Below are 17691 nucleotides of genomic sequence, written 5' to 3' on the forward strand. Positions count from 1 at the left end.
AGAAACCTGGGTGAGCTTGTGGCCTATCCTTGTCCATGCCTGCTGAGGGCTCCAGCTCCTAGCTCTCAGCAGTCAGCCTCAGGTGGTGGTAGCTGGCAGTGGCCATCCCATGGGCAGCAGGTCCACAGCATGCAGAGACCAGCTGGCTCCTCTCCCGGCACCACCCCATCTGCTCAGTGAGGGTGACACCAGGAGAGGATGGGAGGAGCTGGCCAGCTTACAGCCTTACAATATGTGTATGTTCATGTTGCCTTTGAGCTGGGAGAACAAGGAAGGGCTGGGTTGGAAGGGCATCTCACTGTCCCCAGAGAAAGGGCAAGGAAAAGTTCCCTTCTCAATCCCCTTTCTAGACCAGCTGATACTGGGATGCCACCCTTGGGGTATGATACTTACCTGAGCCTAAATTTCCTCATTTGTGTGAAAGATGGAGAAAGTCATCAGAGAAAGCCCTGTTATTAGTATCAAGCAAATGAACTATGGATTAATTTCCTAGATTCCTACCTGCCCAAAGGCTGATGGATGAGACTTGTCAAGTTTGCTGCTGCTGATGACAAAGCAAGGTCTTAAGATAAGAGGACTCCTGCCAAGGTTAGGTGCCAAGCCCACCCCACCATGACCTTACATACCTCTGGAAGAGGAAGGTCTGGAAGAAAGCTGCAGACTGTCTGCAGATTTCCATCTTCCAGGTTTTCCAGGGAGAGGAGAAGAAATTCACTGTTTTTGTGAGTTAGGCAGGTAGTGGAAATGAATGGAGTATGCTTGGGGTCTGCATAGTAAGCATTAACTACCTCTCCCACTTTCACAATGATGCTTTCTCTACTTGCTGGTAAAACAAGTGGTCCTCTGTGTATATGTTTTGTTTTCTCACTTTTTGTGAATTTGTGATCACAGGGAAATTATTCCTCTAGTACAAACAAATTCTAAACTACAGGATCACATTGCACCTTATGGAAACCCAGGAGTTGTGCCACTGAGCCCTTTGTTGGGGGGTGGGCATGGGAACCAGTGTGGCCAGATCTTCTACTGCGTTTATTTAACAAACGCTGGAAATATATTATATATTTTAAATGGAGAGCCTCCTGTTTTCACAGTTTCCTTTTATTCTTTTCTTTTAATAGTGCACATGTTGTTTAAATCTTTGTGTACACCACATAAAACCTACCCGTCTGTGGTCTGTTTGTATCCCACCTTCTGCATGGTACTCTGAATGTTGAAGTGTTCTTGCTAAATTATTCCAAATTTAGCATTCCACATGTGTCTCCTCTTTCAGTTGGGAAGTTGGGAGCTTTGGGAACCCTCATTGACTAAGGGAAGCTATGTCTTTGACCTTAACTTGGGCCTCGTGTCCTTAGGGGATGTCGGGGGCTGGCATGGGCTGGACAGAAGTACAGTCTCCTTCACACAGCAGAATTTCTTTCCTGGGGTCTTTCTATCACCTTGAGGCATTGGTTCCTTCTGTGGGCCACCTCCTGGCTTCTTGTATGATGGATACTAAGAAAGGAACACTGCCCTGCTATTTGCACTTCTGGGAGAGATGTCAGATCAGTAGTGCTAGGGAGAACCCTTCAGGCATGGAGGCCAAGCCCTTCACTTTACACATAAGGAAGAAGAGATGCAGAAATCTCCCAACACCTCCGCAGGCCCACTGCTTGTGGATGACAGCTGAGGGATGAATCCCAGGACTCCTTCCTCACTGCCCAGCACTGTTTACTATCTCCTGCTGTGCCTGCCCACACAGGGCACATTTAGCCCTCCAGGCCTTCTCTGGAGGTTACGGGCATTCGCGTGCGTGCAGAGTCATTTCAGTCGTGTTTGACTCTTGGCCATCCCATGGACTGTAGCCCACCAGGCTCCTCTGTCCATAGAATTCTCCAGACAAGAATACTAGAGTAGATTGTCATGCCCTCCTCCAGGGGATCTTCCCAACCCAGGGATCAACTCTCATCTCGTGAGACTCCTGCACTGCAGGATGATTCTTTACCACTGAGCCATCGGGGAAACGAGATTGGATCTGCATAAATAGCAGACCTCAGAGCAGAGGCTGGGAAAAGTGAGGAAGGCCAAAGGGAAACAGAGGTGGGAAGGAACTTTGGAATATTCTCTCTTGGAAGTGAACAAAATTTTCCTGAGATCCCTCCAAAAAAGGCTTCTTGCTTATTTTGTTTCCAGAGCCTGGGAACACCAATAGGTCATGCCAGGCAAATTCAACTTGCAGGCCACCCTGGCAGAGCTGGTCTCCCCAGTTCACAGAGCTGCTCCCCCAGGTCAGCCAAGGAGCTGGGCACTGGCTCTGCAGAGACTCTGGCTCAACCTCCCAAGGTCTCTCCCTCCATCCTTTCGGCTCAGGGGTTTCCACTATCTTGAGATGAAAAACTACACACTTCTGACTCAGGCGAATGATTTGCTTTTTCTGATAGAATGTATCCTGGGAGGGAAAGAGTGGCTTGAAGATTCTGGTCCTGTGATCTCTAACCTGTGATCTGCTGTTTCATCCTAAATGACGTATTCTTTTAAATGAAGACCTTAAACTTTCTATTAAACAACAATCTATTTTTTTAAAAATTGTTAAGAAATGGGGAAATGTGTGAATTTAGTTTTTTTTCCTTTTCTTGCTTATGATGGGGGTGGGGGAAGTAACATGATTAAACTCTTAGTTATATTCCACTAGACAATTTTATATACATTATCTCAAATAATCCTCAAAACATTTCTGGAAGGCATGATACCTATTTAAAAAAAATTTTTTTTCTATGTTACAAATAAAGGGATCACGGCTCAGAGAAAGTGAGAAACTTACTAAATATACAGCCCAGCTTGGAGGATTGTGTCTGTCATTGCAGCTGTATCCTTAGGCCTTTGCATGGTGCCTGGCTGGGAACAAGTGCTCAGAAGAGTTGCCAATAATGTTATTTCCCCTGTGGAAACCGGTGAGCAATGAGACCTTCAGGAAAGATGAAAAGAGACCTTGTAGGATGAAGAAAAGAAAGAGGTTTGCATAATTAATACTGAAATAAGAAATGACTTTGATTTATACCACCGCATCTTTCTTCCAAGGATTTTGAGGTATTGGACAGTTATCTCACTGTCTCTTCACCAGTCCTGGCAATACTCTTGCCAAGTGAGAGGACATGAAACACAGAAGGATTTAGAAAGGGCCACACACAGAGCCCCGGGGCAGACACAGTTACTTCCTGCTCTGTGTGCCTGCCTTCCGGCCCCACTGGAACCTTCAGGGCACCCCCTCTTCAGTACCTCTGCGGAGAGGGACTTCTGCCCCCTATTCCATTCCATCACCTTGGAGATGACCTCAGCAAAGAGGAATAACTCGAATTCACCTTGGACTCTTAGCAGGTACAGAAAAAACGACTTAGAAGAATTGATTGTAGAGAAGTGTTTACCAGCAGTCTCCAACTTTTTGGCAGCAGGGACCAGTTTTGTGGGAGACAATTTTTCCATGGGCTGGGCGGGGGTGGGGGACTGATCTTTGGAATGATTCAAGCACACTGCATTCATTGTACACGTTGCTTCTATCATTATTACATCAGGCTCCCTCTCAGATTACCTGGCCTTACATCCCAGAGACTGGGAACAACACAGATGAGAAATGACCTCCCAGATTTTCTTCCCCAAATCTGATCTGTAATGCTTTCTGTAAGACCTAAAACATTGCAGGAAATTGAGTTGAACTGAAGCAAAACATCATGTAAACGCAGTGCTGAACATTTCTGTGTTGCTTTTATTATTAGAAAAAAAAGAACGTACTAATAATTTTAGCTATAGCTTTAAGCTTTGCTTTATTAAGTCTGAAATGGTATCTTTTTATCAAAATGACAAAATGAAGGTAATAGAGGAAGGGGCTTTACAGTTGCAGTACTATTAGGAGAGTTCTGTACCCAAACAGGAAATCTAAAGACCTGTAAACTGGAAGCTGAAGCGAGTTCATTCGAGATTCTTAGGTAAACACTTGCCATACCTGTCTCAAAAGCTTGTCTGAGTGAGACACAGAAGTCTTAATTAAATGCAGATGAAAAGGTGTCCTGAGTTGATTTTCTCGTTTAACATTAACATTTCTTGAATTAAGCAGCTCAGTAAGAAACGAGACATAATTGAGTCTTGCTTTTAATTAAACATATAGAGATATATTTATTTATTTACTAGTTCCACTAAGATATTGCTGAATTTTCATTAACGCTGTTGATTTTTTTCTTTCCATAGAACAATACTCTTGTTAATCTTGCTTGAATGCAATTAATTGTGCTGTATTTATCTTCCTGGCTTCACCATTAATTCCAGTGTAGAACCAATTATTATCCAGTGTAGAACCAATTATTTATATTTTTCACTGCTCCTAACATCCTCCCTACTGAACATTCATCAATAATGCTGTGACTCACAGTATACTTTAATTTGGGTGGAAGAAAGTGAGGAATCAGTTTGGAGGAAGAAATGAGAGAGAGGTGTCTATAAAAGATGTTTCATTGGGTAGCATGGATTGGAAATGTCCCTGATGAAGGACACAAGTGCCTACTTTTGGATATAATTATGGTGCTGTGATTGGCTTTCTGCATTACTCTCTTTTTCTTCAGATGCAGATGACAGACTAAGAAAAGACTCCTATAGTTACTGCATCTCGAAACACCCAACAAACATAAACAGTAAAACACCTTAACAGATTGTGACATATTGATTCACAACACACATCTGGCCAAGTCGGGAGTCAGGAGCTGAAACAACGTACGAGGACAGCTCAGATTCTGTCTCTGTGGAAAGTACCCAACAGTCTAAGCATCCAAGGCTTAATAGAAAACCAAGCCTTCAAACGAACTGGGGGCCTTTAATCAAGCACTCTCTGAAGCACGTTTTGTACTCCACTCAAAGGACTGCAGCCAGACAGCCCCACTTGGCTTTTGATTCCCCCTTGAACTGGGCATCATCCGTGGCCATATGAGTAGGCGGAGAAGAAGTAAATAGAAGTCACTTCCAATTCACAGCATGTCTTCAGCTGCCTTTTTTGCTCTCTGCAGACACCCAGGAGCACTGGTAGAGCAGAGACGCTCATCATTTCAGAGAAGAGAGTGAGCTGATTACATATCACCTAAGCCTTATTAAAACCCCCGACTGAAATACTTCCATCGGTGAAATAATATTTACCAGGCCTCTATATTTTCAACAAGCACCTCCACTCCCATGTATCAATACTTGGCTTTAGTCTTTGCTAGTTATTAGCCTAAAGGCAGCTCTGAGTTCTCCCATGAATCTATAGTGATTTAAGGGCCTGCTCTTAGCACACTTTTAGTCTTGAGCATCAGCCTCTGATATGAATGAATAAATGGGTGAGTTGAGTATTGCTGGCAGGCAAAGTGGTTTCTAAAGACCCTCCACATGTTTATGAGGACAAGCTCCTGTCTCTCCAGGAAAGGGCGAATCAGATCTTCCGATGCCTTTCTCTCTCACTTGCCATCCTCTGGTTTCACTGAAGGAACCAGCACACGTACGTGTGTGCTAAGTTGCTTCGGTTGTATTCAACTCTCTGCAACCCTATGGACTGTAGCCCTCCAGGCTCCTCTTTCCATGGGATTCTCCAGGCAAGTATACTGGAATGGTTGCCATGCTCCTCCTCCAGGGGATCTTCCCAACCCAGGAATCAAACCTGTGGTTCTTACCTCTCCTGCATTGGCAGGCAAGTTCTTTACCACTAGGGCTACCTGGGAAGCCCTGAGGGAACCAGAGGGTACACCTAACAAGAACATCGTGTTTGGATGGATCAGGTCTGCAGCGTAGCAGTGCTTGTCGTATCACTTTATATGCCGAGTCAGTTTATGTTTGATTTGCTTCTTTGGCAGTAACCCAACATAGGTAAGTATGAATTCCAGTATATGTTGTGCTCATCTCTAGACTATCATGCTAAGTTTTTTCCTCCCCAGCCAAAGTTTAATAAGAAGGGGAAAAAGATAAATAGTTGACAGTTCCTGAGTACCTACCATGGGCCAGGTACTGTGCTAAATATTTCACATGCATTATCTTATTTCATCTTCATGTGTAAAAGGGAGATGCAGAGGGCCCAAAGAAGTTAGGTTACTTGCACAGGGCCACACAGCTGATGAAGGCACTCTGACTCCGTGCGTACTGCCTCTCCTTTAAGCACCTGCATGGGGAGCCGGCTCTAAGGTTTACTAGGTGATAGAAGAGATGAAATCTAGAAGCGTAGGCAGCATCTCTACTCCAAAGAAAAAGGAACTGTTGTCAGAAAACACTGCAACCGCTGTGGCCTTCCTTCCAGGATAAGAATAAATTTGCTGAATTCTCCTTTAAGGCGCTAATGACTGGGCTGCTGAACTCCATGAGCTATTATTGTTTTCCAGGCTGACACTTGGCTGGTTCTTTCTCTTCTTTACTTTCAGGCTAATAATTAGATCTAAATCCCTGACAGGACTCTAACCACCACCCCAGGGGGTTCTAGATTTCTTTACTATTGCTTGTAAAGATTTCATTTTAAAAAAGCCCTTTGAAGCTATAAGTTACACTCAGCCACAGCTTTAAAAAAAATCTATTATCTATTTGAGTCTTTTGAAGAACACACACTACCATCTCTCTCCTCACCTTGAGAGATCAAATCTTATTTTTATCTCCAATTTGAAGACCAAAGATCCCCAGGAAGACCAGAGAAGTTAGCGTCATCGAATGTCGTTTCCATCAGCACCTGTGTCTTTGAGAGGCTCACTTGGATTGCATCCAGGCTATTGGAATGTTTTAAATATAAATTTTCTACATATATGTGAAAATTATGGTGGTGGCTTTGCTCCTCAGGGGGGAAAATATAAAACTGCTTTTTATATGAACAAACGAATCTCTTGGCCTCATGCGAGGTTGCTTTGAGCAAGGCGTTTAGGCTTTGCTGTTTACCCAATGCTGCACTGCTCTCCTTCACACCCACGCTGATTTACAACCACGCTTGAGTGGTTGTGATCATGGAAAGCAGCTATCTGACCCAAATGGGGCACTCTAAATCCTTTGAGGAGCAAGAAAAGCCACACAAATATGAAGCTGGCTCAGGTGGGGGATCATGGGCCTCATTAACATGTGTTAAAGCCACTGAGTGGCCTCTCGGGACCCAGTCACTCAGGAGAAATCTGTTATGAGACTGTCTTATCACTTTATATTATGACTCCTTTGGAGAATCCCTGGTGCCTTAGAGGAAGGACAAAGAGCTGGCTGGTCTCTCTTTTACTAAGTCTAGTCTATTTACACAGTAAAGTAAACGATTCCAGCCAGAAGGCCCAAGGATGAGATTTGGTAAATATTCCAGCCAAACATTTCCATCAAATGTTTTCCGGGAGATTGCATCAATGACTTTTCCAGAGGCATAAAATAATATGAGTGTTTAATTTTACCAAACTTGTTGCTTTTGAAAAAGTTGAAAAAATGTTTTGTGTAATTTCAAGCACAATGATTTTAAGCCATTAATAAATAAACCACAGTCTGTCAATCAGCTTAAAGAATAAAGATTCTATAATTTTTTAAAACAACTTCCCTTGAATAGGGGTGAGAACAACTGATATTTGTTGATGCTTTCAAATACATCCCTGCCCAGGACCCAGAGTAGTATTTTCTATTCCACATAGTGATAGTTGTTAAGCAACAACCTCAGTTGATAGTTAGGCATATAGTTCAAGATATGAGGAGGCATGAGTTCTATTGAATCAAGGATAATAAAACTTTAAAAAACCCAACATATATGCCTACCAATTTAACTGCAAGAATTAAATGACTGTTAACACTGCAATAAAGAAACGTTTCTTGGGGTAACCAAATATATGCATCCTCTAACTTGCAAAGAGGTTTATGAACATTACATTCTAAAAATGTCTGGTGGAGCTAGGGGTGGAGACTCCCTGGAGAGTGAGCAGCATTCCTAGAATGACTTACCTGGGAGGGTGGGTAAGTCATTCCAACACAGGGCTTACATGAAGGCGGTGGGGCAGCTACTGCTACAACTGTTGGAGAAAGAGATGTAGCAGTTTTCAGTGCTTTCTGGTTGCCCTCAGTATGAGCGCATGAGAGAAAAATTACCCCACAGAATTTACACAGTGATTGCTATGTACCCCAAAACTTCACCCATAATGCAACCTAACCACAGCACCCCCAAAACAAACACTTTTTAAATAAAAATGACTCAGAAGGCCTTTATGGACTGGCTTAAAAAGACTAATTATCATTTATTTAAGAAATTAATAAGTAGAGAGTATATCCAGGGAAGATATAATCCACGTTTTAAACAAATACGCTTTAACTCTGAAAACCACATTTGTTTAGAATGGAAGTCTACCAGATTTTACGTTGTCAGTTTGACCTTGAAGAATGTAGCAGGCAATTCAAAGAAAATTAGGAAGCAAACGATAGTGGTTCTTTTTTTGGAAGACAAGTCTATGATTAAATAAGGTCATTTTAAGAGAGGGATCTGGGCGCCCGGTATAGTGCATGCAGTTGCAACATCTGTAAGGGAAAAGCAGCAGCAGGTTCATGAATCCGCCAGATTTGCCTATCTGGCCTCCAGATTGACATCGGATGGGTCTTCCGACATATAAATCATTTCTCTCCAAACCAGACTCTTTACCAAACATTTCTCATTCTCCAAACTGGGACGACATACCTGGTCTTCCACAAGTGACTATGAACAGAATTGAAAAGCTGCTGTCTTATCACCAAATGACTAAATAAATGCTGAATAAGTGGAGCTCTAATCATTTAATCTACGATCACTTCTATGTAGTCTGCAGTGCTGTCTTTGGCATTAAATAATCAATCCAATTATCCATAACTTAAATACTTCATTTCCCTCTGATCTGATGAATGGGTACTTGAGCATGAAACTTAAATTCTCAAAATAAACACCAGGGGTTGAGTCCCAGCACAGTCTCACTTCAAACACCCAACTCTGTCAATTGTGCAGAAATCTCTGAGCTACTGGTGAAATCATGTCCTACATGGATGGTGTTACCATAATACATTGTTTTCTAAAGCTGTCAGACTTGAGGCCTTGAGCTGGAAGGGTTGCCACACAAAAACGAAATCCAGATGCATCTGGAAGCCTACACCTCCGTGGGAGTTTGAAAGAAGTTGAGCGCTGTTATGAGCTGCACAGAACAGCTTTCTGTACAGGAGGTAGGCTATTAAATGCTTTCTGAACTCCATTAGTTACTCCTGCTGAGTGAAAAAAGTCCTCATAAATGCATAAAAATTAAATTGCCTATGAGGTAAGGAATGAGATGGTACTTTGCTGCCAAATATTATTTTCCATTCAAATGGTTTACAATCACACATACAATGCAGAATCACAGTATATACCTGCAAGAAACAGGCCTAAAATCTAATGCCATCTTAATTTGGTTACAATCACGATTTTGCTTCAGTTAACTCCCTCTGTCCCCCACCCCTATCCCAGATGGAGTCCACAGCTCCATTCCCTCCAGGACAGACAGACATGAGGTTCAGGCTGGCCCAACCTGGGTGTCAGAGATACTGGGCCCCACTGACTGAGAGGCCCCTGGCCCAGGCCGAGCTCCGAGCTGCAATCTTGGGTGGATAGGACTATTCAGAAAGGGAGAGACACTCTTTTTTTCTCCCCTCTCCCCTCCCTGAACTCAGGAGATGGTGGGTACTGGATTGCAGTCAGCCATTCTGCCATCACACACAGGCTCTGAAGAAGGCAACAGGAAGGAGACTGAAGCTGAAAGTTGAAGACTGATCCTGAGGACACTGCTGGGAGGCCCTCTCCAGCTGGACAGGTGAATTTTCAGTTATAGGAGCCAATAAATCCCACTTTTCTTATATTTAGTTTTACTTTCACTTGCAATCAAACTAGACCTAGCTGATAACCAATTAACATGGAGAACCATTTCAATTTGCATTTCAGTCTTAAAGAGGCTGATCTGATTCTACAGATAAGGGGGGACACAGAGGCAGGTAAGTTGGCTTGCTGAGGTCCTCTGCTAGTCCGGAGTATGTACACCCAGGACTAGAAAAGTGAAGTATTCACTCTACCATGGGGAAAACTAATGCATTGGACTTACTTGGAACTTTCAATTAAAACTCTGCTCTGATCAAACATTTACTTTTTGGATATTGTTATACTTTAAAAAAAGAACTTACAAATTAATATTTTAAGTCATCATTTGCATTGGTACATAGGATATGGACCTTAAAATACATTGATAAACTAAAATTTCTCAGTAATGCACTTGTCGCCTGCTGAGGCAGCAATAGAAATAAGCCCAACAAAAATAGCTTAAAATGTTTTATTAAGTATATATAATATTACAGGGTAATATTTACAAAGTTATGTTTTTTAAATAAAAAAGTATCTTGGCAAAGATTGCAGATATTCAAAGCTTCAAACAGTGATAAATTGATTTAATACATATAAAAAGAAAACCTTTAACAGTAACACAGCTGTAAAACAACTTTGGTCTTTAAATCACTGCAAAAAATGGCTACTGACAAATAGCACACCTTTAATTGCTATGGAAAAAAGCCCCCAGGAGAGGATCTCACGCATAGCAACACCAGAGTTTCCTTTATTTAGAATCGTTAATGGATATTTATACGGTGTGGAATCTAATTCTCAACAATGGCTCTTTGTAAATAATGCTCTGTTTAATAAAAACAAAAATGCTTCCGTCTCTCACCAACCCTGATAACAACATTTAAGATTCCACTGATATTGCCTTACAGAGAAGTTCACTACAGATGCTCTCTTCTTTTCAAAAGGCTAAATTTATGGGAAAGCTGTTCTTAAATATTAAGGAAGGGCTGTCAAAAGCCAAAGGCAGGAAAGCTTCCTGTTCACTGCTCATCTCTGAAAAGTTACCTGGATTATCCCTATTAGCCATGGAAGATGACTTAACAAAGGACCCCAGTGGGTGATGGCAGTTAGTGGCTGAAAACATGACACGTGAAAGACTGTTTCTACACAGAATCTTCATCAAATTAAACACAATGTAACGATAAAGCGTTGCCCAACAATCACTTCTCTAGTTTCCAATAACAGGTAAACAAGGGGTGTGCCATTCCATACATACACTACAGATGTCTGTTTTTGAATACCCATGTTAGGACAAGAGAAATCTAGGTGATACAGAGCTTAATTCTTATTAACGAGAAGAAAGCATAAACTCACAACTTTTTCAGCTTTATTATAAGTCAAATCACAATTTGGTTGGTCACTTACTAAAATAACTACAACATCCTGAAAAGAACAATACTCTCAAGTATGGGATAACCCCATTATTTTCATTCTGACATTCTCAGAAAATTAACAGATTGGACCTAGGGTTTTCAGGTGAAAAAACTATCACCTTTGAAGGTTTTCAGAGCATGTGAAATTTGTCTAAAAAGAAAAATTTCTGGCTCACTCTATTAACAATATAGGGAAACTGAAATACAGCCTACTCAATCATCAAATTTACAGAGTGAGCATCTAATGTATGCAAACACTGCAGGAAGAGAAAGGAAAGGGAAAAAAGACTTTTGTTTTATGGTGGAATTTTTAAAACTGAATGAGAGGAGCAAGACAAAAACCCAACAGAGCTAAGCAGAGACACACAAAGTACTAGGAAAGGTAAGTAAGAGATGAGAGGCAGCCAGATAGGCACAGACCTCAAAGGAGAGCCAGAAGGGGAGGAAAGGTGGGGGGATAATGTTTTGAAGGAGAATTTGATTTGTTGCCAAAATGACAAATGTTGTCACTCTGAGAACATACAGTAAATAAAGCTGAAGTCGACGGCAGAAATTGGGATCACTGATTAAAAAAGCATATTATCGGGTAACAGATAATATTGATACTCAAAACAGCTGACAACTTTAATTTGGTGTGACAGAAAACTTACTGTCATTAGAAGTCTAATTTAAAGAGAATGAACTGGCCCAACGATGCCCAAGTAAGACGGCGCCTGCTGCTGTGGTCCCTCTTCCAGAGAAGTTGACAAGTAACAGCAAGGGTAACAGTAACACACCTGGCCTTTCTCCTGCCACCTCTGTGTGCTGTCTAGGGCAGGGACTGCCTCCAAAGACAGGTAGTGTTAAAGAGAACACAAAGGATGGATAAGTCCCAAGACTGAGCCCCAAATAAATGAGAGCTGACTACATATTAAAAGGTACAACTCTGGTTCACAAAAAAGTTTATTATAAGATTTCATATAGAGAACAGGAGTTTGGATCTTTTTCAAGTCCATCTGCTTTTTTCCTCCTTTCATCAGAATTGATTTCTAAATTAACAAACTATATTAGTAAAATACAAATGTTTTCTGAAGGAAGAAGAGCAATGGGAGCCATCAAATTTGTATAAAGGAATAGAGCTCCCTCTACATGTTAATACTTTGGACAGGAACACAATTAGGGAAGAACATTTATTTTTCTTTTTTTCAAAAAGAACTGTTTTCATAGTATGTTCACTTTTCTAAGAGGCATCAGCAGGTCATAAATTTTGGTTTGCCATGGGCAAACCACTTGGTCCCAACGTAAAATATGACAAGTTATTTGGCATAAATGAGGTACATGGGAACATTCGGTGGACTAAGAAATAACTATTAATAATGCAACTACAAATAGCAATGTCTTATTACACAAACAGGAAGAAAAACCAGTATTTTTAGAGGGCACTGGTGAGCAGTCAAAAAGCTTGGCAAATTACCTAGAACTTTTTAAACGTTTTAAGTGATCGACTATTCACATGAAATAGAAGTCCACCCAATAAAGATCTTTGTTTTTAAATGTTCTCGCTAGAAGCATGAAATTAACATTTGCTCTCCCGTAGGTACCTCACTGTTGTCCATACAGAAGAGGTACGTGCCTATCTTACACATGTGCACACACAAACACACACCTGCAAGGGAAGAAAACCTAATAATCTAAAAGTACTCCAGGTGATCACAACTGTCAGAATGTTAATCTTCTAATGGGGGGTAGGAAACGTGGGGGGCGGGTTTGTTTTACTTTTCAATCTTAGGGTAAGTGAATATGAGGCAGGACTACAGGAGGAGATGATGAGTGTTTATCATGCAACACAGATACAACAGTAATAAAACCACCCGTTCAGGGCTGGCCTGTTGGCCTGACGGTGACACACATTATGTTGCCATGCAGGAGACTCATAGTTCAAATCTCAATCTTGGTTTTTCATGCCCCAGATCAGAAAAGAAGCGAAGAAACACTGTAGATTGTGCCTTCAAATCCGAGGGAGGGGATACATATGTTACAACCATAGCTATTTCTGCTGAAAAGTGTGAACATAGTTCTTTGAGAATAAGTCTGGCTCCTTTCTGAAGTGATGCTACTGTGTCACTGGACCATGTTCAAAGAGGAGAAAAAGCGCTACATCTCATACAGCAGAAGCAAATAACAGGAGGACAAGACAGCATGTAAAGGGTCATGTGAAAAAAAAGGGAAGAAAACATCCATCAACAAAATTACCCTCAATCTGGAAAGGGTCTGGTACACTGTATGTTGAGGGGATAACGTGTGAGTGGCAACCCCCAAGAATGAAGACCATGATCCTCAGCAGTATCATATCCCATGTAGGCAGCCGACAAGATGTTCCTAAATGAATTTCTCGTCTGTACTTAATATTATGCCCCTGACCCAGAAGAGGCAGACATTATTCAGTTAACACCATAACAGCCAAAGTGGCGGTGCCAAAGTTTGCTAAGGTTTGATGGAAGCCTCTGTTTTCATAGATTGCTCTGGGTAACCAGGGTAGTGCCAGGAAATTTTCACCTTGAACCAATTTAAGTTGGTGACCTAGAGTTAAGAGGCCCCAGGATCTGGAAGGCATCATTCTTGGAAGTTGCCCACTCTACTTTTGCCCCTAATTGAATAAAAATAACAACAAAAACCTGGATTATCAATTGGGCACACAACACAGATCATAATTCATTTATTAATTAAATTTTAAAATGCTTTGAATAAAAACTTAACTGTAACAATCATTTAAAGGTCAATTATTTACTTTCTCCCATAGATGGAAACCAGTTACTTTTCTTGTTTTCTTCTCCAGGACAATGAATCAAGGCCATGGTGCTTAAACACAAGTGTATTTCTTTCATGTCATTCTACTCTCCAAATCAGAGTCCATCACTCCACTTCAGTTACTCTGGAAAATTGAAAAATGAATATATAATTGCTATGCATGTCTATTTTCTATGCCTTAACAAGTTGATGTATTTTAAAAATTGAAAATTGTTTCAGATATACAGTATCTAAAAATAAGGAAAAATTATTTAATCTTAGATTTGCAAAGGTCACAGACATAAACTAGACAATCCATTAGCCTCTTTAGCTGCAGTAAGCAAAAGGCCAATGCCAAATGGAAATGTAAATCAACAAAATCTGATAACCTCAGTTTGCTGGGTTAGCTGAGAAGAAATCAAGAGAGGTTGATTTTTCCAAAGCAAAAGACACTGATCCTAGAATAATATGCTATCACTTTCATTTTAGATTGACACCATTCATTTAATGTAAGAAAATTAAATATGTGATCAGGTGTTAAGTGAAAGAGGAAATGGGACTGTGGTCCCAAGGGGGCACCTGGTACCTCACTCACCAAAAAGACAGATACACCACGGGCATTGTGACCTGTCAGTAGGAAGAGCCCACCACACAGACATTTGGAAAAAACCCAACAAATTCTGAAGCTAAAATTAACAAAATTAAGGGAATTTCAAAGGTTGCTATAGTTATCACGTGCTATGAAAATACAAAATCTGCTGTCTATACAATGATGCCCAAAAAGTCATATCTTAAGGGAAATTAATAAAGGAAGAGGCACTCAAGGCTCTTCTACTGGTTTTCTGAAAATGGGGAAGAGTTCAGTTTCTTCATACGACTACAGAAGATTGACACCACAGTAGGAAAAGGAGAAAAACAATGAAATTTAAAAAAACAAAAACAAAAAACCAACAACAGAACACGAGAATGCAAACACAGACAAACCATGCCACACTTTCAGGTATCAGTTCTTTTTAAAATGTCATTTAATGTTTTCCTTCTAATCCTGTTTTTTTAGGAGTGCAGTGGTTAGCAGAGCATGCATTTTTTGTAAAAAAGGCTGTGACACAAATTTACAAAAGTGGGATCATTCTGTGACTGCTTACTGAACACAGTCCAGGCACCGTTTTAAACTGAGTTCACCAAACACAACTGGCGTGTTTTTAATCTTATGCAAAAATTAATTGCACTCAGGGGAATATAGCCTCTTGAGTTAAATGCTGCATTTTGCTGTAGAGGGGAGCACATAGGTCACAGACTTTAGAACAGTAAAACTGAAAGCAGACTATTTACACGATCAAGGAATGACTATAAATATCAAAGGTATGAAGAAAGTTTCAATAAAATGAAAACATAATTATTCAAATGTTAACAGAACTCAAATATCAGAATATGATAAGGTAAAATTAAAATGAATGCTTACAGTACTCAATATCTCATACTAAATTAGCTTTAAGAACTAATAAATATAGGTCTTTGAAACAGTCATTAAAAATTAAAAATTATTAGCCCAGAGTCCCCTCTTCAAAAAGCTGGAGTGACTAAATATCTCTTTTTCAATCCTCTCCCAAAAGGTTAGAACCCAATTCTTGCTTGGAAAAGCAGAGATATTAAGTCTTCACAGGCTAAATGCAACAAAAATCACCAAACATGAGCACAAAAGAAACCCTGTCAAGATGATAAAGATTTGTGCCAAATTATCTAAGTGTCTTACAAAGAACATTTAAAGTTTCAGTCATCACACACTGCATCTGAAAAATGTTTGTTTATTTTTTAAAGCAGTTATTTTTCTTTGTTATGAGCAATATGACTGGAGAGTCTGATTAGTGATACCCTACAGCTTTTATATTATTAGTTTTGCAACTTGTAACAGAGTACATAAGTTTTATAAACTGAGAAATGTGGGCCTTTATGATTTGACAGTGTCCCTTAAAAAAAAACACCACACTTTCAAGAAGCAATTTTACTTCTTTTCAACGTCCATATTTTAACCAAGCTATAATTGCAGGTGGATTTTATACTTACCATCATTCATCATCCCTTTTGATTCTTTAAATGCTAAGAATTAGTAACAAGCCAAGCAGTTAGTAAGATTCCACAATTAGAAATCATTTCTAGGCAAACAAATATGCAGTAATATCATGCCCAGTTAATGTTAAGATTACTATTTAGTTACGAAAGCCTTCCTGTGGGTCACACCCACAGGCTCCACGAAGGACACAAAGCCGTTGGGAATACAGATCTAGATTTGGGGAGAAGTGAGATACTCTGGTCTCACTCCATGATGACAGACTGGATCTGAAATTTACAATACAAAATTGAAACTAACTGAGATCCTTCTCTACTGGGGGTGTTACATTTCATCTTGGCCAATCAAAAAGGCAAGAGAGTGCCCCCACCCAAAATCACTTGGCTCGAGAGACACAGAACAGTGCATTTTTCTCTCAGAGGTGACAACACTACAAAAGCAATACTCTTAATTCTTGATGAATAATCAAGAAAAGAGAGGTTAGGCAATTAAAAAAAAAAAAAACTAGATTCTTCTCAAGGCACAGAGAGCATTCTAACTGCTCTTTGGGGGCTAACTCAATTTATTATGATCTGGTAATGGATCAAGACAAACATATAAATTTGTAATAACCACATACCATTAAGAGGTTCCTCTACAGCTTTCTGGAAAATATTTAAAATATATTTACATAAAAGAGAATTTATTTCATGTTCTTTCATACTACAATTTATATATGCTAACATTTAAACTGTATATAAACAGTGAATCCTACAGCCAAAAGACAAAGTAAGGCAATAAAGGTTAGGAAGACAGAGCTTGCCAAGTTTAGCTAATAGTTTGATTAATAACAGAATCATTCTCTTAATACTTTCTGTGCAGAACTTCCCACCCTACCCTACCTCTCTCTGTTCAAGAAATCCTAACTACAGAACACAAACACAGATAGCAACATAATAAGCAATACAGTTAAGCCAGGTAAGAGAGCAATCATTTTCAAGTCATGCAAACTGAACTTGGTAACAGGAAAGACAGGTGTTAGGAATGAAGGGTCTAATGGCAGAATTATATTTAACAGAGGCACTTTTAAAACTTATAGCTGTTTGGGACCTGTGTAGCTATGGTATCAATCTTTTTAGAATGAACACGTGGGGTAAGGTGACCCCCACTTCCCTCACCTTTCCAGAAAGTCTGTGGAGGCCTATCAGCTTTACGGGCATGTGTAATCACCCCTTCCTGCCACAGACAGGACAGAGTCTCACTTTTGGCATCCCAGACAGAGCTATTACTAATCCTTAATCCTTTTTAGGAAGATGAATACAATATAGCCCTTTCCAGATCTTATTTCCATAAAGTAGTTCCTGTCCCTGTCACCATGATGAAAAAATGGCTTTTTTCATCCCCCATCATTTATCCCTTTCAGTTTACCTTCTAAATTGCTCCTTTTCTTGGAATTTTATCAGGTAGCTTATGATACAGAAAAACTACAGTGCAATTTGGAGGAAGAAAAATGCTTATAAAATGGGAGAAAGAGGGAAATGAATCAATTCAGAACAGCTAGTTTTTGGCCATAGTTCCATTTATTTTATAGATTATTGTTTTTAATGAAATAAATTTAATATGAACTTCTTTCCTCATTTTTA

The 17691-nt window shown here is 40.1% G+C and overlaps 1 protein-coding gene across 3 annotated transcripts in view; it reads right to left on the reverse strand.

Moving 5' to 3' along the window:
- Window positions 1-10281: 10281 nt before the first annotated feature.
- The window catches only part of CD47 (CD47 molecule), a 66938-nt gene continuing 59528 nt past the window's right edge, over window positions 10282-17691 (reverse strand). The window contains exons 9-11 of one of the 3 annotated variants that reach the window (XM_005201263.5): window positions 16689-16713; window positions 16066-16098; window positions 10282-14146 (exon numbers count right to left, since the gene is read on the reverse strand). In XM_005201263.5, the coding sequence (XP_005201320.1) occupies window positions 14142-14146; window positions 16066-16098; window positions 16689-16713 (63 nt within the window). In that variant the 3' untranslated portion in view covers window positions 10282-14141. 3 annotated transcript variants of the gene reach the window in all.

The sequence above is a fragment of the Bos taurus genome, chromosome 1, assembly GCF_002263795.3.
Source record: "Bos taurus isolate L1 Dominette 01449 registration number 42190680 breed Hereford chromosome 1, ARS-UCD2.0, whole genome shotgun sequence".
NCBI lineage: Eukaryota > Metazoa > Chordata > Mammalia > Artiodactyla > Bovidae > Bos > Bos taurus.